At 41.9% G+C, this 25955-nt stretch overlaps 1 protein-coding gene across 2 annotated transcripts in view; it reads left to right on the top strand.

Annotated features, from left to right (window-relative positions):
• Positions 1 to 25528, top strand: part of LOC141105945 (solute carrier family 2, facilitated glucose transporter member 9-like) — a 106118-nt gene extending 80590 nt beyond the window's left edge. For both annotated transcript variants that reach the window (XM_073596179.1, XM_073596180.1), the window contains 2 exons: positions 19872 to 19999; positions 25086 to 25528. In XM_073596179.1, coding sequence (XP_073452280.1) covers positions 19872 to 19999; positions 25086 to 25322 — 365 coding nt within the window. In that variant the 3' untranslated portion in view covers positions 25323 to 25528. The remainder of the gene's footprint in view (positions 1 to 19871; positions 20000 to 25085) is intronic.
• Positions 25529 to 25955: the final 427 nt, after the last annotated feature.

Consider the following 25955-nt stretch of genomic DNA (forward strand, 5'->3'; position numbering starts at 1 on the left):
TTTTCTTACAATAATTCTGTTCATTCAGCCAGAAAACAAACTCCTTCTTTCGCTAACTACGGTTTTCATCCCTCCTTCCTGTTCAATATGATTCCGGAATGTCCTGTACTTGCTGTCCTTGAAACAATGGACTTCTTTAATAACAACAATAAACTATTACAGGAAACGATGACCAAGACCCAAGCCAATAACAAGGAGACCTTCGACAAGACGAGAAGGGGAGAACTGATCTTAAATCCAGGTGACCAAGTCTGGTTGGATATGACAAACCTGAAGTTAGCCTGTCCTTCGGGGAAATTGGGTCCCAAGTTTGTAGGAAAGTTCTTGATTAAGTGGAGAGGATATGGCCCTGAGGACAATTCTTGGGAGCCAGAAGGCAACATTCATGCCCAAGAACTTATCCAAGCTTTCAGGAACCTGACAAAGTGGCCAGATTTGGCGTCCGGAGGCTGCCCATTAGGGGGGGCAATGTCAGGAAGGGCATGCCAGCACCTAAGATGGCTGCCGAAGAAGATGACCTGTTACCTTTGCCCCTGTCAGAATGCCATTGGTGCACACGCACCCTGTGAAAGCTTTTGCCGCCCAAACAGGCTATTTAATCTCAGCCAGTTTCCAGACTCAGTGCTGTCTGCTCTACAGCGTTCCCGTTGCCTTGTATCTGATACCTGTTCCTGTTATCCGACCCGGCTTGCCTCTGACGTTCCTGCTTCCTGCCTGTACCTGACTCGGCTTGTTTGACTCCGCATCTGCCTGCTCCCTCTGCTACCTTGCTGCCAGCCCGTCGCCGATCCGGCCTGTATCCTGACTACGCTTCTGCCTTCGCATCTGCTCCTGACGTGCCCTCCAGTGTATGACCCGGCCTGCCTGTACCTGCCTTCTCTTCTGCTTGAAGAATCCTACTGAACTACCATCCCTTCTGCAGCTGTCCCGGCTTCACTGTCTGCGGTCCACCTGGCACTCCTGCTCCTCCTGTCTGCTCTACCAGGGGGCCTCGAGTCAGAGGTGTAAGAGAGGCCGTCCTCTGCATATCAGGCTCTAGCATCAGGTATGTGACAGTATGGCTTTTATGCTGATGCTCTGGCTTCAGCACTTTGAGTCATTAACCTGGACCTAGTATCTGAATCAGGAAGGTCGGTCTAAAAGTGTAAGTTGGGGCAAAAATTCTAAAAATGCATTTCCTAAAATTTCCTAATTTTGTATCCCTTACATAATCGTACAAAAAAAAATTTACATTTCCCAGAAATTCGATGTGCCCCCAGTGTCCTGTTTAGAGCTGACAAGACCATGCCTTTGCTAGGCTAAACTCTCAAGCAGTGTAGCTAGCCCTGCTTTCTGTGCTACAGTAGCCCACCTATCCCCCACTTCTCACCGTCCCCTTCCAAATGCATACATTGATTTATTTCCCAGTTAAGTAATGTAGCTGCCTTGACTCCCAGGAGAGAAACCCAAACATGTATGTGTAGCACCCTGGAGTTTAGGCAGGGTTGCTCCTCACAAATTTACTTTGCCAGGAATAATTATCCTGGTTGATTATTAGAGATCTATTGATTTCTCCCCAAGTTTTGGCTTTGCTGCCCTTTTCTCTTCTACCACTAGGTGGCCAGGTACTTGGTGGTACTAGATATGAGATGGGCAATGCAAGGTTAGGTTATGGGTATATGGGGTATCTCAGCCAATGGGCAGGGGTTTTCTTGAATTCCTTGGCCTGCTGGGAGAGCCTATATATTCGAGTGGAGTCAGGTGATCTAGGTTTTGTGCCACCTGGACGGCTGTCTGGGTGGACGTGCGTACTGCCCGGGCTGCTAGGCCGAAGGGGCCTATTGCAGGCACATCTGGCTGCTAGGCTGTCTATCCAGAAGCAAGAGAGCAGCGCAGGGTTGGGACTGTGGCTTGTAGTCCAACCAAAAGTGCTGGTTCTGCCGGCCAGAGAACCTGTCGTGGTCGGAGGTAGAGGGGAAGCTGTCGCCAGTAAGGGACTATCCGCCTAATTACCAGGGACCACAGTGAATAACTGAAGCAAGTACCGGAGCAGCATTCTCACCAACCGGGGATGGTGGAATTTTGGGAAACTTCAGTGGGCATCAAGCCAGGGACCCGGCCAGCGGAGGTGACGCTTGCAGAGCAGTCTTGTGTGTCAAGCCAGGGACCGAGCAGGCCAGTGGGGTAAAGCTTGAGAGGTATCTTGAATGCCAAGCTAGGGACCCAGCACAGAAACTGGGGTGACGCTTGAGGAAGATACTACTGTGAAGATTGGAGGTGCACAAGGGATTCAGTGGCAGTGAATCAGCGGGTCTAGTGAGAGACCGGGAGCTCAGTGGGCTGAAGAACTACAAGGAGCGATTGTAGTAAAAGTGAAAGAACTGTTACGCTTTGTGTTAGGAACAGTTAGACTGTTGCCATAGGAGACAGCATTCCTGCACATGCAGATGTGGCGTCTTGCTGGATACCTTTCCCTGCATGGCTGTACTCCTATTGAAGTCTCGGAGTCTGCCAATTAATCTTGCAACTACCTAAGGGTATCCTGGCCCTAACCCTCTCTCCCCCAAAAAAAGTTTAAGAGAAATAAACTTTCTTTTGCATTCAAGTGTCTGGCACCCAATAACTTTAACTACTCTGCACCCACCATGCCTCACAACCCACTACATACAGAAGGATGTCAGCTATCCCTGTCCCTGGAGGTTCTCTTCATATCAAAGGAGGCCTGGGACCTTGCTACATATGTTTATGGAAAGGACTCTCAGCAGATGTAATTCTGGGGGAATGCCTGCATCAATAAAAACAAAGCTCTCACCAGCTTCCTCTGAAAGAATTTTACAAACTTGCGGATGATGCACAGGGGATAATAGTTGTTTCTTTATACAGTACCAGAATAAAAGAGAAATACAATAAAAAATGCTGAGACATTCTCTAAAGTGGGAGAGGTTGGTTTGGGGGCATAAGGGTAACGTCTAGACATACCGCTAAAGTTTAAAGCCCATATCTGTATACTTTTTTCTGGATTAGTGACAAAAAGTATTAAAGGCAGAGGGTCAGCATAACACTTGAGCAGCTAGCATTAGCAGAAAATGTCAACGGCAGCCTCAAAGACTTTTTCCAGGACAGTTTACTTTACGATGTTCATAGTATGCTTCAGTATTTTAGGGAGTGCTTTTTGGTTTCATAACCCCCTCATCATTTTTCTGGTTATGCTGTCTCATGTTATTTTCTATATATGTTTTAATTATTCTATTAGTACAAAAATACATGTCTGCGCAAACTTACCTAGAGCCTGATGTTTCAAGGCAGCCTAACTAGGAAAGAGTTAAAGCTGTATTTAAATGCTTTGCAGAGTCTATCTTAAAATGATGGATGAAGACTGGGGTGGTTTATCCCATTGATATATTAACTGTGCCTCCAACAAATCTATAATTCATTTTCAGCTAAGAATTTATTCAGTGTAATTACATCTTTAATTAGGATTTTTATGGCTCATTGTTCATAAACAATGATGAATATGACTTTAAAGCATCCAGGATTAGGAAAAAAAACTACATCAACACCATTCCACAGTCTCCATGTTCTGCATGAATTTTTCTGCATTAAGAGTCCTATATGTGGCATGATGTTGAAATAATGAACTGGTATCTAAACTTGCTTTGGAAACACATTAAACTAATTACGGCAACAATGGGCTGCCAGTGGAAGATGTTCTATTAGCGTTGGTCTATAATCAGTTGGTGCTCTAGGATTTGATTAAAATGCTAAGACTTGTCATTTCTGCTGAAGCACTAACAGCATAAAATGGACACGGGCATTTATATTGTTTGGCTTCACATGAGCAATATTGTCAAATCAATCTGTGAATTATTTTAAAGAAGATTTGTACGGTTAAGGGTCAATACAAGCAAGAAATATATTTCCATTTTGAATAAATGCTAGTGTCCTGAGTTACCCTCTGTGTATACCTCCTGAGGTTGCCCATGTCAAATTGTCTGTCATAGTTGCAGTTGCTGGCTCTGCTCCTGGCCATCTTCAAAATCTACACTTTTTCAGTTTCCAATATAATAGATTAAATGGCAACAGTGAGAATCCCTTGTAAAGAATGCTATAGAAAATTGAGTCTGGGAACTCAAGTATAGAAATCAGAGTTCTCAAGAAATATGCAAAACTGTTAAAGCCAAGCTTGAAAACCTTAATGCAAATATATTCCTTAAAAGCCATAGAAAATAGAAATCCACTTTTTGTGCACCAAACGTCTTTGCAAACCCAGACATTATCCTATGAGAGCAGAAGTGATATAATAACTGCACTGCACATAGTTGTGTAGACAGCAGAGCCATGGGAGTGATCCAGCAGGTCCACCCATTAGACAGCCTACTAATTAAATAGACAGGCCCTGCTTCCTACTTTGCATTCTTATGGTGGTTTTGCATTACAGTTTCTGCAAAAATATGGAAGTGAAAGCTACACCAAAAATTACTTTTTCGCTGGCCGCTGTAGTTCAGATCTATTAGGAGGGGCTACCTTTCAGCTCTTTACCAGTCCTTTAATTCATAGAGGCTATAGTTATGGCGTGTGTGTGTATATAATATATATATATATATATTTTTTTTTTTAACTAACTGTAGCTTTTAAGGTTCCTGCAACAATAGCTCATAACAGGTGCACTAGAGAAGTTATTTACTTTTAAGTGAGACCAGTATAGAGGGCACAAATGTTTCCTTTCTCTAATCCCCACTGATGTAAATCAAGCTCTGGTGATATAATAGAAATTCTGCAGTTTGAGAGACCATAGATTTTGCTTACTTCCCACCCATTCATTTTGGGCCAGTTTTACTTTAGATTTTGTTTTTGAGGGTTATACTATTTGTATTTATCTTTTTTTAAAATAAGAATAAATTCTTTATTTTACAAATAAGCATTTTCAAAAAGTCACTACTCCACAGACTCATTAAAACCTATAAAATAGCCAGTTTCTTTCAGCCTCGTGTCAGCGAAGATACAATGCTATATATGGAAAAGGTACTACAGCTCTACGTGCTGGTTCTAAAGTTGAATGCAAAATGATAATGTGCAAGCTTTTATATCTACTGACAAAAATAACATGTAAAATCAAACTAAAGGGGGGAAAAAAAAGTTTTCTTTAATTTTGGAAAGAGTAAGGTGGGTTATAATCCCAAGTTAGTTATTTTTTTATGTCTTTATCTATGTCCCATTGAGAAAATGTCTCTTCACTTCTTGTCCTAGTGTCAAAACAGGAAATGATAGGAAATCCCTCCAAAGTGAGGGGAATACTTGGTTGTCACTAGAACCAGTACAAAAAAGATTCCTCTATGGGACTTTGAAAGGCAGAAACTCCTTAGTAATTACACAGTATTGAAAACATATTCATATTTTATTTGTAAAGTTACAATCATGAAATATAGCATGATGCAAGCAAAATTGGATGCATGTACAGCTGCGGTGCAATATCAAAACATTATACAAACAACCACTGGACTCTGTCGATATTTAGATAAGACAGAGAATGCCCGATGCGTTTCAAGTTTGTAATGATGAACCTCTTCTTCAGGGGTGTTTCAGTAATGAAAATAAGTTATCTATAATTGTTGAAAAACAAAGAACAGTAAGCATCCATTATTGTACATAATTTAAAAAAAAAAGTACAACAGTATTGTATGTGGACACTGACCACTAGGGATGAGCCGAACACCCCTCTGTTCGGTTGGCACCAGAACTTGCAAACAGGCAAAAAATTTGTTCGAACATGCAAACACCATTAAAGTCTATGGGACACGAACATGAATAATCAAAAGTGCTAATTTTAAAGGCTTATATGCAAGTTATTGTCATAAAAAGTGTTTGGGGACCTGGGTCCTGCCCTAGGGGACATGGATCAATGCAAAAAAAAGTTTTAAAAACGGCCGTTTTTTCAGGAGCAGTGATTTTAATAATGCTTAAAGTGAAACAATAAAAAGTGTAATATCCCTTTAAACTTCGTACCTGGGGGGTGTCTATAGTATGCCTGTAAAGGGGCGCATGTTTCCCGTGTTTAGAACAGTCTGACAGCAAAATGACATTTCAAAGGAAAAAAAGTCATTTAAACTACTCGCGGCTATTAATGAATTGCCGGTCCGACAATACACATAAAAGTTCATTGATAAAAACGGCATGGGAATTCCCCACAGGGGAACCCCGAACCAAAATTTAAAACAAAAATGACGTGGGGGGTCCCCCTAAATTCCATACCAGGCCCTTCAGGTCTGGTATGAATATTAAGGGGAACCCCAGCCAAAATTAAAAAAAAAAATGGCATGGGGTCCCCCTCAAAATCTATATCAGACCCTTCAGGACTGGTATGGATTTTAAGGGGAACCCCGTGCCAAAATTTTAAAAAAAAATGGCGTGGGGTCCCCCTAAAAATCCATACCAGACCCTTATCCGAGCATGCAACCTGGCAGGCCGCAGGAAAAGAGGGGGGGATGAGAGAGCGGCCCCCCCCCGAACCGTACCAGGCCACATGCCCTCAACATTGGGAGGGTGCTTTGGGGTAGCCCCCCAAAACACCTTGTCCCCATGTTGATGAGGACAAGGGCCTCATCCCCACAACCCTGGCCGTGGTTGTGGGGGTCTGTGGGCGGGGGGCTTATCGGAATCTGGAAGCCCCCTTTAACAAGGGGACCCCCGGCCCTCCCGGGCCCCCCCCCTGTGTGAAATGGTAAGGGGGTACTTGTACCCGTACCATTTCACTAAAAAAGTGTCAAAAATGTTAATGTCGAGACGGTTTTTGACAAATCCTTTATTTAAAAGCTTCTTCTTCTTTCTATCTTCTTTTTCTGGTTCTTCCTCCGGTGTTCTCGTCCGGCATCTTCCTCCGCTGCGTCGGCGTCTTCTTCCCTTTTTCTCCTCGGGCCGCTCTGCATCCATGATGGCATGGAGGGAGGCTCCCGCTGTGTGACGCTTCTCTCTTCTTCTTCTCTGCATCATGTTCTCTTCATCTTCTTTTCGGGCCGCTCCGCATCCATGATGGCATGGAGGGAGGCTCCTGCTGTGTGACGCTTCTCCTCTTCTGACGGTTTCATAAATATTGGGGGGAGGGGCCACCTGGTGACCCCGCCCCCCCTCTGACGTGCGGGGACTTGACGGGACTTCCCTGTGGCGCCACAGGGAAGTTCCGTCAAGTCACCGTGCGTCAGAGGGGGGCGGGGTCACCGGGTGGCCCCGCCCCTCATTATTTAAGAACCGTCAGAAGAGGAGAAGCATCACACAGCGGGAGCCTCCCTCCATGCTATCATGGATGTGGAGCGGCCCGGAGAAGAAGGGAAGAAGATGCCGGAGGAAGAACCAGAAGAAGAAGAAGATAAAAGAAAGAGGAAAGAAGAAGCATTTAAATAAAGGAATTGTCAAAAACTGTCTCTTGTCATTTTTAAAATTTTTGACACTTTTTTTAGTGAAATAGTAGGGGTACAAGTACCCCCTTACCATTTCACACAGAGGGGAGGGCCGGGATCTGGGGTTCCCCTTGTTAAAGGGGGCTTCCAGATTCCGATAAGCCCCCCGCCCGCAGACTCCCACAACCACCGGCCAGGGTTGTGGGGATGAGGCCCTTGTCCTCATCAACATGGGGACAAGGTGTTTTTGGGGGCTACCCCAAAGCACCCTCTTAATGTTGAGGGCATGTGGCCTGGTACGGTTCAGGAGGGGGGGGCCACTCTCTCGTCCCCCCCTCTTTTCCTGCGGCCTGCCAGGTTGCGTGCTCGGATAAGGGTCTGGTATAGATTTTTGGGGGGACCCCACGCCGTTTTTTTTTTTTTTTTTTAATTTTGGCGCGGGGTTCCCCTTAAAATCCATACCAGACCTGAAGGGTCTGGTATAGATTTTGAGGGGGACCCCACAGCATTTTTTTTTTTTTATTTTGGCCGGGGTTCCCCTTAATATCCATCCTGAAGGGCCTGGTATGGAATTTAGGGGGACCCCCCACATCATTTTTTTTTTTTTTTTTTAATTTTGGTTTGGGGTTCCCCTGTGGAGAATTCCCATGCCGTTTTTATCAATGAACTTTTATGTGTATTGTCGGACCGGCAATTCATTAATAGCCACGAGTAGTTTAAATGACTTTTTTTCCTTTGAAATGTCATTTTGCTGTCAGACACGGGAAACATGCGCCCCTTTACAGGCATACTATAGACACCCCCCAGGTACGAAATTTAAAGGGATATTACACTTTTATTGTTTCACTTTAAGCATTATTAACCGGTTCCCGACCGGCGCCCGCCGATGTACGTCGGCAGAATGGCACGGCTGGGCAAATAGGCGTACCTGTACGTCCATTTGAATTCCCCACCGTGTCATTGCGTGCACGCCAGCTGGGAGCTCCGTAAGTCGGGTCGCGGGTCCCGCGGACTCGATCGCCGCGGGGATACCCGTGATCGCCTCACGGAGAGGATGAACGGGGAGATGCTGATGTAAACAGCATCTCCCCGTTCTGCCTAGTAACAAGTGTCACTGATCACAGCTCCCTGTCATCGGGAGCTGTGATCAGAGTAATGACACATGCAGTCCCTCCCCCTACAGTTAGTAATCACTCCCTTAGGACACACTTAACCCCTCCCCGCCCCCTAGTGGTTAACCCCTTCACTGCCAGTGTCATTTACGCAATGGTCCCAAAAATGTGTCAAAAATGTCTGACATGTCCGCCATAGCTTCAAAGTCACAATAAAAATCGCTGATCACCGCCATTACTAGTAAAAAAGAATTAATAAAAATGCCATAAAACTATCCCCTATTTAGTAAACGCTATAACTTTTGCGCAAACCAATCAAACGCTTATTGCGATTTTTTTTTTTTTTTTTTTTTCTTTTACCAAAAATATGTAGAAGAATAGGATCGGCCTAAACTGAGGAAAAAAAATGTTTTTTATATATTTTTGGGGGATATTTATTATAGCAAATGTGTTTATAGTGCAAAAAATTTAAATCGCAGAGGCGATCAAATACCACCAAAAGAAAGCTCTATTTGTGGGAAAAAAAGGACATCAATTTTGTTTGGGAGCCACGTCGCAGGACCGTGCAATTGTCCGTTAAAGCGACGCAGTGCCGAATCGCAAAAAATGCTCTGGTCAGGAAGGGGGTAAAATCTTCCGGGGCTGAAGCAGTTAAAATCACTGCTCCCGAAAAAACTGCGTTTTTAAAACTTTTTTTTGCATTGATCCATGTCCCCTGGGGCAGGACCCAGGTCCCCAAACACTTTTTATGACAATACCATAAATATAAGCCTTTAAAATTAGCACTTTTGATTTCTCCCATAGACTTTTAAAGGGTGTTCCTGCGGCATTCGAATTGCTCGCTGTTCGGCGAACTTGCGAACAGCCGATGTTCGAGCCGAACATGAGTTTGACTCGAACTCGAAGCTCATCCCTACTGACCACATGTTTTAGATGATGAATCACCTGTACTGCATCCTAATTAAAAGCACAGGGAAAACTTTGCTGCCAAATGTAAACCACATCCAGCCACATGGAGGAAAGAAAACGGCGGACCCAAGGACAGGACCAGCCACAGAGGGCACTCTGCGTCTACGCCAATTCTGGACGCACCACAGGGAAGCCAAAGGTGAGGCCTAGGTTTCTAAAACATAAAGGGTAGGCAAAACTAATTACCACGCTTAAGACTGAATGATTGTATTTGTCTTGTATTTGTCTTTATGTTAAAAATTAGTACTAGTCACTCAAAGTGCACAAACCTGGTGGATAGCTGATATAGCAGTGGCAGGGAGAAAGGGATGTAGGATAATATGGAAAAGACCAGACAAGTCACACCAGATCTCAAAAAAGGATACTCCAAGAATGCTCACACCAAACTTATGGTCTGATGTATAAGCTGTCCGAGCTGGCACACAGAAAAGGAGAGAGGGAACCACCAAAAATGATAACGTTAATATAAGCCATGTATAGCTAACCGATGCATATGAATATATACACAGGTGCAAAGGATAAAAATCCATAAAGTATGGATAATATCCAGCTCGTAAGAGCTCCTCAATGTTGTAGAAAAAAAAAATCTAAGAATTACCTGTAGTCTAGTGGAGGTTCACTCGGTCTGCATGGCAGCATGAGACTGAGCTGGAAGATGTCTGTTTTTAAAAAGGTTCCTTGTATCGTTAGCTTGACCCACTTCAGCTGTGATTTTGGGAAGAGATATATGCAAACATGAGGGAGTGCCCTCCGAGTCCTCGGGGTGCAGACTCGCCTCACACAAGTATTGTTCGGGCCAAATGGGCTGGGAGGTCTGTGTTGGCGGCCCACGGAGCACAAAGGGACCAAGGCAACAGGGAAAACCTCCCCAGTTGATGGTGCCCAATCACTGGTGCATCCAATTTTGATTTTATCATGCTATATTTCATGATTTTAACTTTGCAAATAAAATATGAATATATTTTTAATACTGTGTAATTAATTACTAAGGAGTTTATGCCTTTCAATGTCCCATAGAGGAATCTTTTTTTGTACTTCATTATTTAGGGATGTGGGCAGCAACTCCTACTCTATAAATCTCTGGCACAACCTTTTCTTATAGTCACTAGAACCAGTGTCCACATTGGATGATTTTCCATCTATCCCTGTTCTGGTGACAAACAAAAATTTGGGACTTGCTTTCACTATCGAGGATAGCCGTCACAGGACCAACATAAACGGGGAATCTCCTTAATGGTGGCACAAACCGCAATAAAAAACTGATGGGTGTTCTAATTCCCTCTCCACTCCACTCCAAGTTTTGCTTTTAGTTGTACTTTAAACATTGTATTTTCTAAGCCTGACCGTAATTAGGAAAATATAAAGAAAACGAATATAAATTCTGTCTATGTGGATGTTTGATTCACACCTCTGCATTATAACAAAGTGGTGTCCATTCCTGTATTTTGCAGTCATTTAACAAGGAAAGTAAGCACAATGTAAATTGTTGCCTTTAACATGTTTGAACAGGCAAATCTTAGATCTTGAGTTGATGCAGATTTTGGATAAGGAAAAAAGTAAACCCCCCTACATTTACGACTGCTTCTAATACATGAAATTAGAATTTTGTGTTCCAGATTGTTTAGTAACAATTGAGTATTGTCTGTTAAACTTTTTTATTTGCGCTAACATACAATTTTTCAGGACAAGCTTTCGGGGTATGCCCCCTTTTTCAAGGTCCGAGCAGTACTGATTCTCAAAAGTTCAAAAGACAATCTCTTAGGGAAAGGAAAAAACAAACAAATGTACTCACCAATGATAATAAAACTAGCATGGTTAGTGAGGTAAGACAGAGGGAAAGCTATAGACTGTCAAGAGGAGGTTGTAAAACTAGTGGATAATGATTGAGAAAAATCCATATCTAAAATTATATTTTGTGTCAAAACGAATTCTTGATTCAATAGTTTTGAAATCCCTTTTAAGAACTATGACATCGAGGTCTTTCATAATGTGGTTCGGTTGTGAGAAATGATGCCCCACAGGTGTGCAGAACTCATCTTCTTTGTGATCCTATGTTACGTCTTTTGCATTGGATGATCCTGTGGTATTGAAGTTCCCTTTTGAGTGTGTGATACTTTTAGATGGATTGATTTGGTTGCACAGTTTGCAGAGTATTTTTATTGCAGGGCTTTCTTCCATTATTTGTGACTTTATAATCACAATGAAGTTTCCTACTTATTAGTTTGTCTGAGGTTGGGTGGTTGTCTGAAAGTTAGTATTGGGGGTTGTTGGAATATTCCTTTCAGGGTTTTATCCTCAGTTATGATGGGTTGTAAATCTTTCTTTGATTCTCTTTCTTATCCCTTCTAATGTTGGATTGGATGTGGTTACTAGAGGTTTTCTCTTCGGGTTTTCAAGGCCGTGTTTATGATGGTTTTGTCTAAGTAACTTTTGTTATGGAAAGAATCTGCTAGTGTTCTGAGATGTTTGTCTCTGTCTTCTGGGTTCCGAACATATTCTGATGGTGGTATCTGATGGCCTGGCTGTGTATGATGGCCCATTTACTGTGTTTGGGTGAAAACTAGGACTGTTGAGATAGTTGCATCTGTCAGTAAGTTTCCTGTATATCAAAGTGTGATGCTTGTCATCCCTGAAGTATACTGTGATGTCTAAGAAGTTGACGTGTATTTGAATAATCTATTTTTAGTTTGATCGATGGGTGTAAAATGTTAAACAATTAGTAAAACTTTTTTAGATTTTCTTCACCTTCTGTCCATATGATGAAAATATTATTGATATATTGATAATCTGTATGGCTTTTGTTGTATGCTGTTCAGGAATTTGTCCTCAAGGTCAGTAATGAATAAATTTGCATATTGCATAGCAGTACCCATACACTGAAGATAGATATCATTGTTGAATGGGAAGTAGTTGTGTGTAAGAATGAATTTGATGAGCTCCTCAACAGTGTATTTGTGGTTTGGTGAGGATGATAAGAATCTGTGAAGTGCAGCCAATCCATCCTTGTGAAGGATGTTACTGTACAGAGATTCTACTTCCATAGTGACTAGAAGTGTATTTGGTGGTACTTGCTGTATTATATTGTTGCGCTTGTTCAGAAAATCAGTTCTGTCTTGCAGTAAACTAGTAGTATTCATGACTAATGGTTTTAACATTTTTTTTCTACAAGGCCTGAGTTGTATATTAGTGCAAATAAAAGTATCATGGACAGTACTCAATTGTGTGTTGCAGGTGCACGAATACGGCTACAATCACCTCAAGCCAAGATTAAGTTCCAATGATTAGAGCCTCCATAAGGAGTATGTAGGAGGAACCTGTCCACTTAAACCTTAGACTTTTAGGCTCTGGTAATATTGTTGGTATTTGTGTGTGATTTCATTATGTCAAGTTCAATAGAACTCTCTAAAGACCCAGAATGATAGTTTGTAAATTTCTAGGAGCCTACCAAATGATTAAAAAAGATTGTCAAATGATTAGAAATTGATCATTCTTCTGTAAAGAAAATGTACCAGTGACATAGATTTCAAACAACTGCTAGTTTGTCCAGGACAGTTGGCCTAACAATTTCAACCTAGGAACTGACCTTTTTTATGCTAAAAGAAGTTTCCAAGAAATTACATCATGGGGTGTTCAGGTAACTCTTGCACCAGTTGGGGTCAAAGTACATGCGTCTAAAAACAGATTAGAAATTTTTTTTTGCATCATATCAAAGTGTGTGTGAGGAGAATGTGAGGCCATTTGTCCAAAAGGTGAAGTTAAACCAGAAATGGATCTTTAAACATGATAATGATCCAAAGCACACTATCAAATCCACCAATGAATCACTCAAAGAGAAGAATTGGAACATTATAAACTGCCCTGGTCAAAGCCCTGATTTGCTTCACATTGAAATTTTGGAAGGGACTTTGAAATGACATGGAAACACCCAAATATCTTGCAACTGAAGGAATTTTAGATGGAGAAAAGCATGAGTCAATGTTAAAGACTGGTAGGCAATTATACAAAATATCTACAAGAAGTATTGGCATATAACATGCCCCCCTATTTTAAGAAGGAAGTTTCAGGAAAAAAACATTCTACAGCACCCCTAGCACTGTACACAGCACCCCTAGCACTGTACACAGACCCCTGCACTCCCAGGAGACCCGCTAGCACAGTACACAGACCCCATAGCACAGTACACATACCCCTCTAGCACAGTACACAGACACCTGCACTCCCAGAAGATCCCCATTCTCCTGGGACAGCACTGCCAGCACACTTCAAAGTTTAAGAAAAAAAATCACTGCCAGCTCCTTCTCATACACCGCTCCTCCTGTGTCAGTCATAGCAAATGGAAGCTTTTAAATACCTAATTAATGCCGTTCTGTCATGCTACCTGGTCACATAACTGCTCTCCTCTGATGTTTCCTGGACGTCACATGACCGCTCTCCTTCTCCAATCTAAAGCTACACGCAGGGGAGGAGGAGGAGCGGTCGGAAAGAGCGCGTTAATGAGGTATTTAGAAGCTTCGATTTGCTATGACAATGACACAGGAGGAGTGGTGTATGAGAAGGGGCTAGCAGTGATGTTTTCACAACTGTAACTTATGCTGGCAGCGCTGTCCCGGGGCCAGGAGAGGCGGGGCGGCTGGCCTGACATCCCCCCAATGTGTGGCACCTGGGGCGGACCGCCCGATCCCCGTCCCCTGTTGGTAAAAAGAAATCGCATATAACACGCAGGCACCTTTGCCCTCTATTTTCAGGGCAAAAAAGTGTGTGTTATACGCCGATAAATACAATAATTTCTGTTTCTGGGGGGCAAAACAGCCTTTGCTGCCAATTGCATGCTTTCTTTTTCCACAATAAACCATTACATCTATTGATAATTTTGGTATGGAAATAAAGGCAATTTTTTCTTGTGGTTTTAATTCAAGAGCATCACTTTTTATCTTTATACAGTGTTTGAATAAAGATCTAAAGTTTGCCTGTTTAAATATGTTGAAACATTTCACATTTTCCATTTTTCACATGACACTGAATATGTGTGTGTATACATCCCTCAATTTATAGTTTTATTTATATATATATATATATATATATATATATATATATATATATATATATATATATATATATATATATATATATATATAATTAGTGTGTATATTATTCAAGTAAAACATAATTGTACTTGAAGAGTGTTTTAACTTGTCTGGGTTTCCATTTCCATAATAAACTATAAATTGAGGGTGTCTGCCATCTCCTGGCCAGTACAAACTCTGCTCTGTATTTAAAAGCATGCAGCAGACTAATTAGTACCCTACCATAGGAATTCAATATAAACTTTTAAACCCAGAAGACTGGGGCATATTTTCTGAGTGTCAAATGATTGGTTTTGCAATCTTTCACTCCTTATTTATCAATTTGGTTGTTTTATATATACTGTATGTTTTCAAATTTCCTAAACTGTGTGTGTGTGTATATCTATGTATGTGTATATACAGTTGTGCTCATAAGTTTACGTACCCTGGCAGAATTTATGATTTCTTGGCCATTTTTCAGAGAATATGAATAATAAAAAACTTTTTTTACTCATGGTTAGTGTTTGGCTAAAGCCATTTATTATCAATCAACTGTGTTTACTCTCTTTAAATCATAATCACAACAAACTACCTAAATGACCCTGATCAAAAGTTTACATACCCTGGTGATTTTGGCCTAATAATATGCACACAAGTTGACACAAAGGGGTTTGAATATATTAAAGGTAACCATCCTCACCTGTGATCTGTTTGCTTGTAATTAGTGTGTGTGTATTTAAAAGGTCAGTGAGTTTCTGGACTCCTTACAGACCCTTGCATCTTTCATCCAGTGCTAAACTGACATTTCTGGATTCTGAGTCATGGGGAAAGCAAAAGAATTGTCAAAGGATCTGCGGGAAAAGGTAGTTGAACTGTATAAAACAGGAAAGGGATATAAAAAGATATCCAAGGAATTGCGAATGCCAATCAGCAGTGTTGAAACTCTAATCAAGAAGTGGAAAATGAGGGGTTCTGTTGAAACCAAACCATGGTCAGGTAGACCAACTAAAATTTCAGCCACAACTGCCAGGAAAATTGTTTGGGATGCAAAGAAAAACCAACAAATAACTTCAGGTGAAATACAGGACTCTCTGAAAACATGTGGTGTGGCTGTTTCAAGATGCACGATAAGGAGGCACTTGAAGAAAGATGGGCTGCATGGTCGAGTCGCCAGAAGAAAACCATTACTACGCAAATGCCACAAAGTATCCCGCTTACAATACGCCAAATAGCACAGAGACAAGCCTCAAACCTTCTTGCACAGTCATTTGGAGTGATGAGACCAAAATTTAGCTTTTTGGCCACAACCATAAACGCTACATTTGGAGAGGAGTCGTCAAGGCCTATGATGAAAGGTACACCATTCCTACTGTGAAACACGGAGGTGGATCGCTGATGTTTTGGGGATGTGTGAGCTACAAAGGAACAAGAAATTTGGTCAAAATTGATGGCAAAATGAATGCAGTATGTTATCAAAAAATACTGGAGGAACATTTGCATTCATCAGCCAGGAAACTGCGCATGGGACATACTTGGACATTCCAACATGACAATGATCCAAAACACAAGGCCAAGTCAACCTGTCATTGGCTAGAGCAGAATAAAGTGAAGGTTCTGGAGTGGCTATTTCAGTCTCCTGACCTCAATATCATTGAGCCACTCTGGGGAGATCTCAAACGTGCAGTTCATGCAAGAGAGACCAAGAATTTACAGGAACTGGAGGCTTTTTGCCAAGAGGAATGGGCAACTTTATCATCTGAGAAGATAAAGAGCCTCATCCACAAATGCCACAAAAGACTTCAAGCTGTCATTGATGTTAAGGGGGCAATACACGTTATTAAGAACTGGGGTATGTAAACTTTTGATCAGGGTCATTCGGCTAGTTTCTGTTGCCATTTATGATTTAAAAAGAGTAAACAAAGTTGAATGATAATAAATGGCTTCAGCCAAACACTAACCACAAGTGAAAAAAGTTTGTGTTATCATTCATATTCTCTGAAAAATGGCCAAGAAATCATACATTCTATCAGGATAGAACTTATAAGCACGTGTGTACACCACTCACATTTTTGTAAATATTTTAGTCTACCTTTTCATGTGACAACACTGAAGAAATTACACTTTGCTACAATGTAAAGTAGTGAGTGTATAGCTTGTATAACAGTGTAAATTTGCTGTCCCCTCAAAATAACTCAACACACAGCCATTAAAGTCTAAATCTCTGGCAACAAAAGTGAGTACATCCCTAAGTGAAATGTGATCACAATTATTTTCCAGCACTGCCTTAACCCTCTTGGGCATGGAGTTCACCAGAGCTTCACAGGCTACCACTGGAGTCCTCTTCCACTCCTCCATGATGACATCACAGAGCTGGTGGATGTTAGAGACTTTGCGCTCCTCCACCTTCCATTTGAGGATGCCCCAAAGATGCTCAATAGGGTTTAGGTCTGGAGACATGCTTGGCCAGTCCATCACCTTTACCCTCAGCTTCTTTAGCAAGGCAGTCATCTTAGAGGTGTGTTTGGGGTAGTTATCATGTTGGAATATTGCCGTGCGGCCCAGTTTCCGAAGGGAGGGGATCATGTTCTGCTTCAGTATGTCGCAGTACATGTTGGTATTAACGGTTCCCTCAATGAACCTAAGCTCCCCAGTGCCGGCAGCACTCGTGCATCCCTGGACCATGACACTCCCACCACCATGCTTGACTGTAGGCAAGACACACTTGTCTTTGTACTCCTCACCTCATTGCCGCTACACACACTTGACACCATCTGAACCAAATAAGCTTATCCTGGTCTCATCAGACCACAGGACATGGTTCCAGTAATCCATGTCCTTAGTCTGCTTGTCTTCAGCAAACTGTTTGTAGACTTTCTTGTACATCATCTTTAGAAGAGGCTCTCTTCTGGGATGACAGCCATGCAGACCAATTTGAAGCAGTGTATGGTCTGAGCACTGACAGGCTCACCCCCCCACCCCCCCACCCCTTTAACCTCTGCAGCAATGCTGGCAGCACTCATACATCTATTTCCCAAAGACAACCTCTGAATAGGACGCTGAGCATGTGCACTCAACCTCTATGGTTGACCATGGCAAGGCCTGTTCTGAGTGGAACCTGTCCTGTTAAACCGCTGTATGGGCTTGGCTACCAAACCTAGGCCATCTTTATGTAGAGCAACATATTTTTTTTTTTTTTTTTTTCAGATCCTCAGTTTTTTTGCCATGAGGTGCCATGTTGAACTTCCAGTGACCAGTATGAGAGAGTGATAACACCAAATGTAACACTCCTGCTCCCTAATCACACCTGAGACCTTGTAACACTAACGAGTCACATGACACCGGGGAAGGAAAATGGCTAATTGGGCCCAGTTTAGACATTTTCACTTATGGGTGTACTCACTTTTTGTTGCCAGTGGTTTAGACATTTAATTGTTATGTGTTGAGTTATTGTGAGGGGATAGCAAATTTACACTGTTATACAAGCTGTACACTCACTACTTTACATTGTAGCAAAGTGTCATTTCTTCAGTGTTGTCACATGAAAAGATATAATAAAATATTTACAAAAATGTGAAGGGTGTACTCACTTTTGCGAGCTACTGTATGTATTTTTTTTTTCTTCATGTCACACTCGCTGCACCAGAAGTTCCTGGTTTCGCTAAAGAAACACAATATATGGCAAGAGAGATCAACAGTGTGTTGACCTCAGACCAATGCCCTGTGTGCCTCCTGGACAGCAAGTGAAGAGAACATCTTCTAAAGACACCTAGAAACGATAGATAATAAAAAGTACAATTCTGACCCTCTGGATGGAGTTGCTCTGAAATATTACAATTAGAACCTGGCAAATAAACTTTCTCACAGAACGTGTGAATAGTAAGGCATTGTACTAGGACATAGAATGTGCAAATAGTAAAGGATTCTCTCCACCGGGAACACAGACAGCAATAAACTGTAGCCAAAAATGTAAAAAATAGCTTGAATTTTTAATATGTCCATTTGGCAACAGTAATAGAGGGTATCACTGTAACCTGCCCAGCAGAGGAGGCACAGACATCAAGAGAACCTGCTTTATACTGGATATTGTCATTAGGAGTCTTCCATGGTCTTTGTAACCCTTACATTTTTATGAAACCTGTCTCATCCTTTAACATTAAATAAGGATTCCAAAAGTGGTATTTTAGCTATAAATAGAACCTGGTGGCCTGGATTATGTTTTAGTAGGAGATTCCTGCCATAGTTTCAAACTGTTTTTGTCCACCTTGGGGTTTCAGTATGGTCTAGCATTTCCTGTCAATTTATTTGAGTATGAGCTCTCCATAACAGCCATGGCAGGGGTTCAGACATCAAGAGCAGAGATAAAACAAGGATGTAAGAAATTGATGCATATCTAAATACAAAAAACAAAAATGTCATATATTTCAATTTATCAGTCTCTAGATGTGGTGGCTGCATTAGTAGTTTTTTCCTTTATTTTCACCTGGTAATCCTGCAAATAACCAACTTTTCCCAAGGGGGTTATCGTTATTCAGTTTATTGTATCTGCAGAAAGAGGCCATGGTTGTCACCCCATTAAAAATTATCTTTACATATCTTTATCTCTTCATCATGATTACATGGGGGCAGGAAATTAGTAGTTTATAGAAGACAGATTGGAAGAAAGGTGGCATTGTTTCATATATAAGTTCCATTCACAGGAAGGAACAAGGACACAGCATTTCTGGAAAGATCAATAGGTACTTTCTGTGCTTACTGAAAATTATCTTAGCCTGAAAAAAGTAAATTAATGTTCAAGTTGAGGTACCTGCATAATTACACTGATCCATCTTACATCAATTTAACTATGCATTTTCCATACCTGGCAGCCTCTGACTTTCTCAATGGATGCAAAGCATTCTCAGATTGGAAGAGGTGGAGATTGTGAAAGCTCCACCTCTTCCAATTGGAGAATGTATTGCATTCACAAAGAAACGTGTTATCTGAATGACATCCAGAAACCATAGGCAATCACTGCAGTAGGAGTATCTACTACAATGATTTCCAGCTTCCACAGGGAAGCTGTATCTAAACTTTGGCTTTATTGCAGCCACCAAATCTGAGGACTAGTAAGTTGCAATATATTACATTTCTGTTCTTGGGTTTAGCTATCCTTTACCACTCCAGTACATTAATGTACAATATATTAATTGAGTTTAATAGAGTATAGATGACTTGAAACTTTCATTCAATTGTTTAGTCAATGTATAGTGGTTGTGTTTTACCTCAATACATTACTTTTTTGTTCTGCTAGAAAGTATATGCTATTTGACACAGATCTGATTTAAAAAATGAAATTCAGTTTTTTTTTTTTTTTGCAGCTGGCCTGCCTTTTATAATGACAGGAGAGCTCTTCAAGCAATCGCATCGTCCAGCAGCATACATTGTAGGAGGAACTTTGAACTGGTTGTCCAACTTCACAGTTGGTTTTGTGTTCCCCTTCCTTCAGGTATTGTAATTGTCCTCTGAGAAGCTACACAGGGTGTGGGGTGGTGCCACGGCAGTAAACACTCAGTCAGGCCCGGGGGGGAAGGCATCTGACTAGGAGCACTCATAGAATGCAAAAATGATGTGTATAAGAGCAGGTCTTGGAATGTGCCGACCGCATCTGTCTTGAGGGGCGGAATGCGGCCTGGCTGGTCTGTATCCAAATGGGGAGGTCTCAAGGAAGGATGGCATATCTGTATCCTTTCTCTACTCCTCTAGAACCTGTACCTGCCGCTAACCACTGTCCATGTCATACAGGTGACCTGTTAATAAATTACCCACACATGAAATGTGCACCCAGCCTTGGAGCCAGGGCCTTAAATAGGCTCTACTGGACCCAAGATGGCTCCCTGAGTTATATGGGGTGACAGCATCCAAACGGATAGCTTCCCCAGACACCCAGGAAATCATAGAGGAACCATGTTCTTCTAACTTCCCCTCCAACTGCAATGTAGCTGCAGTTGAGCACCACATCCAGTGAATAAAATAGACTGCACCTGCCTAAAAGGGTGCTGGGTAAAATCATATTTATTGCTGGTGGCTTATAATTGAGTTCAGAGGAACAGTGGCGTTGTTAGGGGGGTGCGGGTCGCACTCGGGTGACACCCGCCAGAGGGGTGACACCCGTAGGTAGCGGCACGCACTGCTAACACTGCCCGGTGCCCGCTCAGGTCTTGCGCTGTGTCCCTCAGCGCAGCGGACTGAAGCCGCCTCCCCCTCCTCTCTGTTTACATTCACACAATAGGAGGAGGAGCCCGAGGGACACACACGGCTGTGTGTATCTGTCCACGCTGTTCTGAGGTCTGTAAACTTTATGTATATGTGGGTGCAGGGGTGTCTATACTAATGAGGAGGGATTCTATACTTATGGGGGGCTCTGCACTGAGGGGGTGTCTATACTAATGGGGGCTCTGCACTGAAGGAGGGTGTCTATACTAATGGGGGCTCTGCACTGAGGGGGGTGTCTATACTAATGGGGGCTCTGCACTGAGGGGGGGTGTCTATACTAATGGGGGCTCTGCACTGAGGGGGGGTGTCTATACTAATGGGAGCTTTACACTGAGGGGGGGTGTCTATACTAATGGGAGCTCTACACTGAGGGGGGTGTCTATACTAATGGGGGCTCTGCACTGAGGGGGGTGTCTATACTAATGGGGGCTCTGCACTGAGGGGGGATTCTATACTAATGGGGGGTCTACACTGAGAGGGGGATTCCATACTGATGGGGGTCAGCACTGGGGGGGGGGTGTATGTACTGATGGGGGGGTCTGCACTGAGGTGGGAGGTTGATACTGATGAAGGGGGGTCTGCAGACTCTGCACTGAGGGAGGGTGTCTGTACTGATGGGGGGGGGGTCTGCAATAAGGGAGGGGAGTCTGTACTGAGGGAGGGGGTCAGTACTTAGTGGGGGGTCTATATTGATGAAAGGGGGGTCTGTACTTAGGGAGGGGAGCTATATTAATGGAGTGGGGTCTGTAGTTAGTGGGGGGGGGGTCTGTACTGAGGTAGTTGGTGGAGGAGGGGGTGACACCAATTTTTTCGGCACCGGGTGACACCAACCCTAGTGATGCCACTGCAGAGGAAAAGGTGCTTCTCATGCCACTATTTTTTTGCTATATATATATATATATATATATATATATATATATATATATATATATATATATATATATATATATATATATATATATATATACTCTTTTTTTTTATTTTTTTTTTATTTTATATATATAATCTCTATGGGTGTTTTATACAATCACAGCAGTTGACTGCCTGAATTTACTTTGCTCACAAACTTGGCATGTGTGATTTTTGGGTAGTCTTGCAATAACACAGGTGCTCATGGGTCATTACATAAGACGTAGTGAGATGATTAAAGCTGGAATAAAGGTAAACTACTAAAACTGATGAAATGCATATATGGGAGCCATTTACCCACCAGAGCATTTGCCTTCCTGTCCACCCAGTCCTGAGATTTACAGAGCTCTGCCACACAGCACAGCTCTGTCTAGTGGTTGTAAAGTCAGAAGGTCTTTTATCTCAATGCATTCTATGCATTAAGATAAAAAGCCTTCTGTGTGCAGCAGCCCCCCTAATACTTATCTGAGCCCAATCTAGATCCTGCAATGTAGGATTGTCTCGGCTGCCTGGGACACCCCTCCTCATTGGCAGAGACAGCAGTAGTGCGACGCCATTGGCTCCCGCTGCTGTCAATCAAAGTCAGCCTGCCAATGATGAGAGAAAGGGGCTAGGCTGCGGCGCCATGTCAGAATGGACACAGGGCGCTCGGCTCCCTGTGGCTCGGCTCGGGTGCCCCCACAGCAAGCTGCTTGCTGTGGGGGCACTCAACAGGAGGGAGGGGCCAGGAGCAATGAAGAGGAACCCAAGAAGAGGAGGATCTGGGCTGCTTTGTGCAAATCCATTACACAGAGCAGGTAAGTATAACATGTTTGTTATTTTTCACAAAAAAAAGAGACTTTACAATCACTTTAAGTAACACTTGCTCTAGTTCCTCATCCAGCCTGTGACTGGACAGTAAAAATTGTCAAACAGAAGACTGATGAGTTAATTTCTGCCACTGCTTTTTTTTTTTTAATCAGAATACTCCATGTAGGCCCATCTTTTTGGGTGGATTCTTCTTTTAGTCTGAGCTGTGCTTTATGGGGGATTGCAGGAGGCTGATACTAAGTCAAATTTAAGTACTCTTTTTTTTATTTTTTTTTTATTTTATTAAACACATTACTTGAAATGATGTATCAATGAACACAGAGCTGCATTTATTTATATATTTTAGGGCACATTCAAGTAAGTACACGTGATTACTGAACTTAAATGCAGAATCTTGCTGGCAACTGCATTTACCATTGTACGCCTGTATTGTTTGGATAATGTTTACGTGCTTACAACATAAATGGAGCCTAATGGCTACCACTGGCCAACATGTAAATATCAACAATGCCTAGACAAAGATGGACTGTGTTCCATCAAAACGATGGATATAATAAAGCTCTTTATATGTTTAGGCATATTTGTTGTCTCCACAAGGGAAATACTTATGCACAAATATCAACAATGTGTAGCCAGCACCAGTGCCTGCACTAATTGCACACTATTGGTGTTTACATGTTGGCTATCATTGTGCCTCTCATGTGGCATATATATATAACATAACATTTTTTTTTTTTTTTTTTTTTTTATAAATAAAAAAAAAAACACAAAATTTGGACCCTCCAGATCCTCCCCCTAATTAACAACATCCTATGCATTCACAACCAAAATAATAATAATTCAAAGTGGTGGGAGTCATCGGTAAGGGCAGCTATGAAAAACCTTATTTAGCTCATCCACCTCCAAGAAGATAAATCACTGTATGCTTCAACTCACTGGGCTAAATGGAATAATCATTTTATTTATTGTACCAAACATGTGAATATGTAACTTTAAAATGGCACCATAACACACTTACACACCTAAAAACATATATCCACCTCACTCACATAAATATTACCCTAAATTGTACCCATAGTAAATATATGTCTCCACGTGATATTTATATAACAAGTGAGAGGGGTACAGAGACTGGTGATCCTATAAGTGGTTATAAAAAGGACCTGGGCTTCCCAGGGATCTAGTCTGCGTGAGCACAGAAGGTGACACCATGCATGAGCGTATATCCATCAGGTGTAAATGGATGAAGAGTCCAAAAATTGTAGTGGTGGATAAGGAAGAGTCTATAACCGTGATGCACTGGTTTTGCCCCCAAGAGAACACTCTAAAGATGAGCCCACGGTTCGACACAAACATCGGGTGTTTGCCTGTTTGCCGAATACCGAACATTATGGGGCGTTTGCGGGAAATTCGAGCACCCGCGGAAGGCGCCATAATGAACGGCGAGACCATCAATGCACTACGAGGTGCATGCTTTGGCTAATCACAGTGCGCTCTGCTGTGAGAGCCATGATTGGCCAAAGGCAGGGTGCCTTTGGCCAATCATGGCTCAGGGGGCTGAGTCCACGCCCCACACTATGTAAGGCTGCTTACACAGCAACCGTACATAGTTTTATGAATGAGAGCCGCAAAATTACATTTGTAAAAGGAAAAAAGTCATTTAAAACTGCCTGAGGCTGTAATGTATTGTCGGATCCCAGCAACATAGATGAAAATCATGAAATCATGAAAAAAACGGCATGGGTCTTGCCCCCCCTCCCCCCAAGTGGCCAAAATATATATATATATATATATATATATATATATATATATATATATATATATATATATATATATATATATATATATATATATATACACTGTAGGAACCTCCTTATTACACCAGTGATTTCCAATCCACGTATAGTGAACATATTCAGCATACCACCTTAGTTGCATAAAGTACAGAGTCTATATAGTTCATATAACCAAATTGTTCTTGGTATATTCTATAGATGAACTCCTAGCTCATGGTATGAGGAGAAGAAAGATGCATGCATGGTATACTTATTGGTCCTTGGTGCATGTAAAGGCTTGGATCCAAATCCTAATTGGAAGGGAAGCATGTCTCTCTATGTTGGAAATCCTAGTCCATAATGGATCAACAGGCAAGAAGAGTGCAGAGGTGGACAGTAGAAGGCCTGACCAGTTTCGCCGGACACAGGCTGGCTGCTTCAAAGGCAAAAAAAAAAGCAGCCGGACTGTGTCCGTCAAAACTGGTCAGCCTTCTACTGTCCACCTCCTCGCTCATCTTGATACAAGAAATACGATAATTATTCCATTACACCCAGTGAGTTGAAGCATACAGTGATTTATCTTCTTGGAGCTGGTTGAGCTAATTTGTTTGTATGTTGCTGAACACAGTGTAACATTCACTGTCAGGTGAAGATGTGTGAATTGGCTGATAGATTTCCATACTGCTGAGTTCACCTCCAAAACTCCAATCACATTTTTTAAACCTTTTATGGCTCTGGATAGACTTCTAAATATTTCTTTCAATGAAAGCAGCAGTGCATACACTTTAACAAGCAAGTCCTAAACTACTTTTTTCTGTCTTCTAGATATCAGCTGGAGCCTTCTGCTATCTGGTATTTTGTGGGGTCTGTATCTTTGTAGCAGTTTATGTTTATTTTGTGATCCCAGAAACCAAGAATAAAACATTTATGGAAATTTCTGAAATGTTCTCCTCTGCAAAATCCCTCTCTACACCAGTTGTAGCTGTAGACAACATGAAACTGAAGAAGATGAATGGATATGGAACATTAGAAAGCAGTTCTCTGGAATTTTCATTATCCTGAAAGAGACTGAACTATAGACTTGATTGGAAGAGATAGTCAAACCAAGTGTGGCCTCTACAAGATGAGAAAAAGTTGGAAATATCAGTATTGTTCATGAATTGACAAATGTCCATCTTGGGCTCCTAAAAATATTTTGTATATAAATACCTAATACCTTGAAATGTTGCTAAAAATAAATCATGTTGCCCATGACATTTATAACATAACATTTTAAGTTTTTCACTTTCTGTTAGCAAATGTGTGTCCATTGTTTGAGCAGGGTCATTTTTAAATTTGGAGGGGCAGGTAGCCGATTGCCATGATTTTGTGAAAAGTTTCCTGTAAGACATTAATTTTCTAGTTTGTGTATATATGGGCGATGGAATACACGTTGTATACGAAGCAATTATTCTAGCAAAATTGAGCAAAATAGGAAAGGATGGTCAGAATATCCCTGATTATATGAATAGGAATATCACAATAAAGTCCTCTGTAAAGGCAACATCTGGGGAATAGTACCATTTCACCCCCTCCATTTCTCTTGGTGACCATTGTCACTGAGACAAAGGGAGGGGAAATCCCAAACATTTTGAATTGTCAATAAAGCTAAAGGTGAGGAGATGTCTTCCAATGGTGACACCGGTTTCTACAGGT

The sequence above is a fragment of the Aquarana catesbeiana genome, linkage group LG08 (assembly GCF_042186555.1).
Source record: "Aquarana catesbeiana isolate 2022-GZ linkage group LG08, ASM4218655v1, whole genome shotgun sequence".
In the NCBI taxonomy this organism is placed as follows: domain Eukaryota; kingdom Metazoa; phylum Chordata; class Amphibia; order Anura; family Ranidae; genus Aquarana; species Aquarana catesbeiana.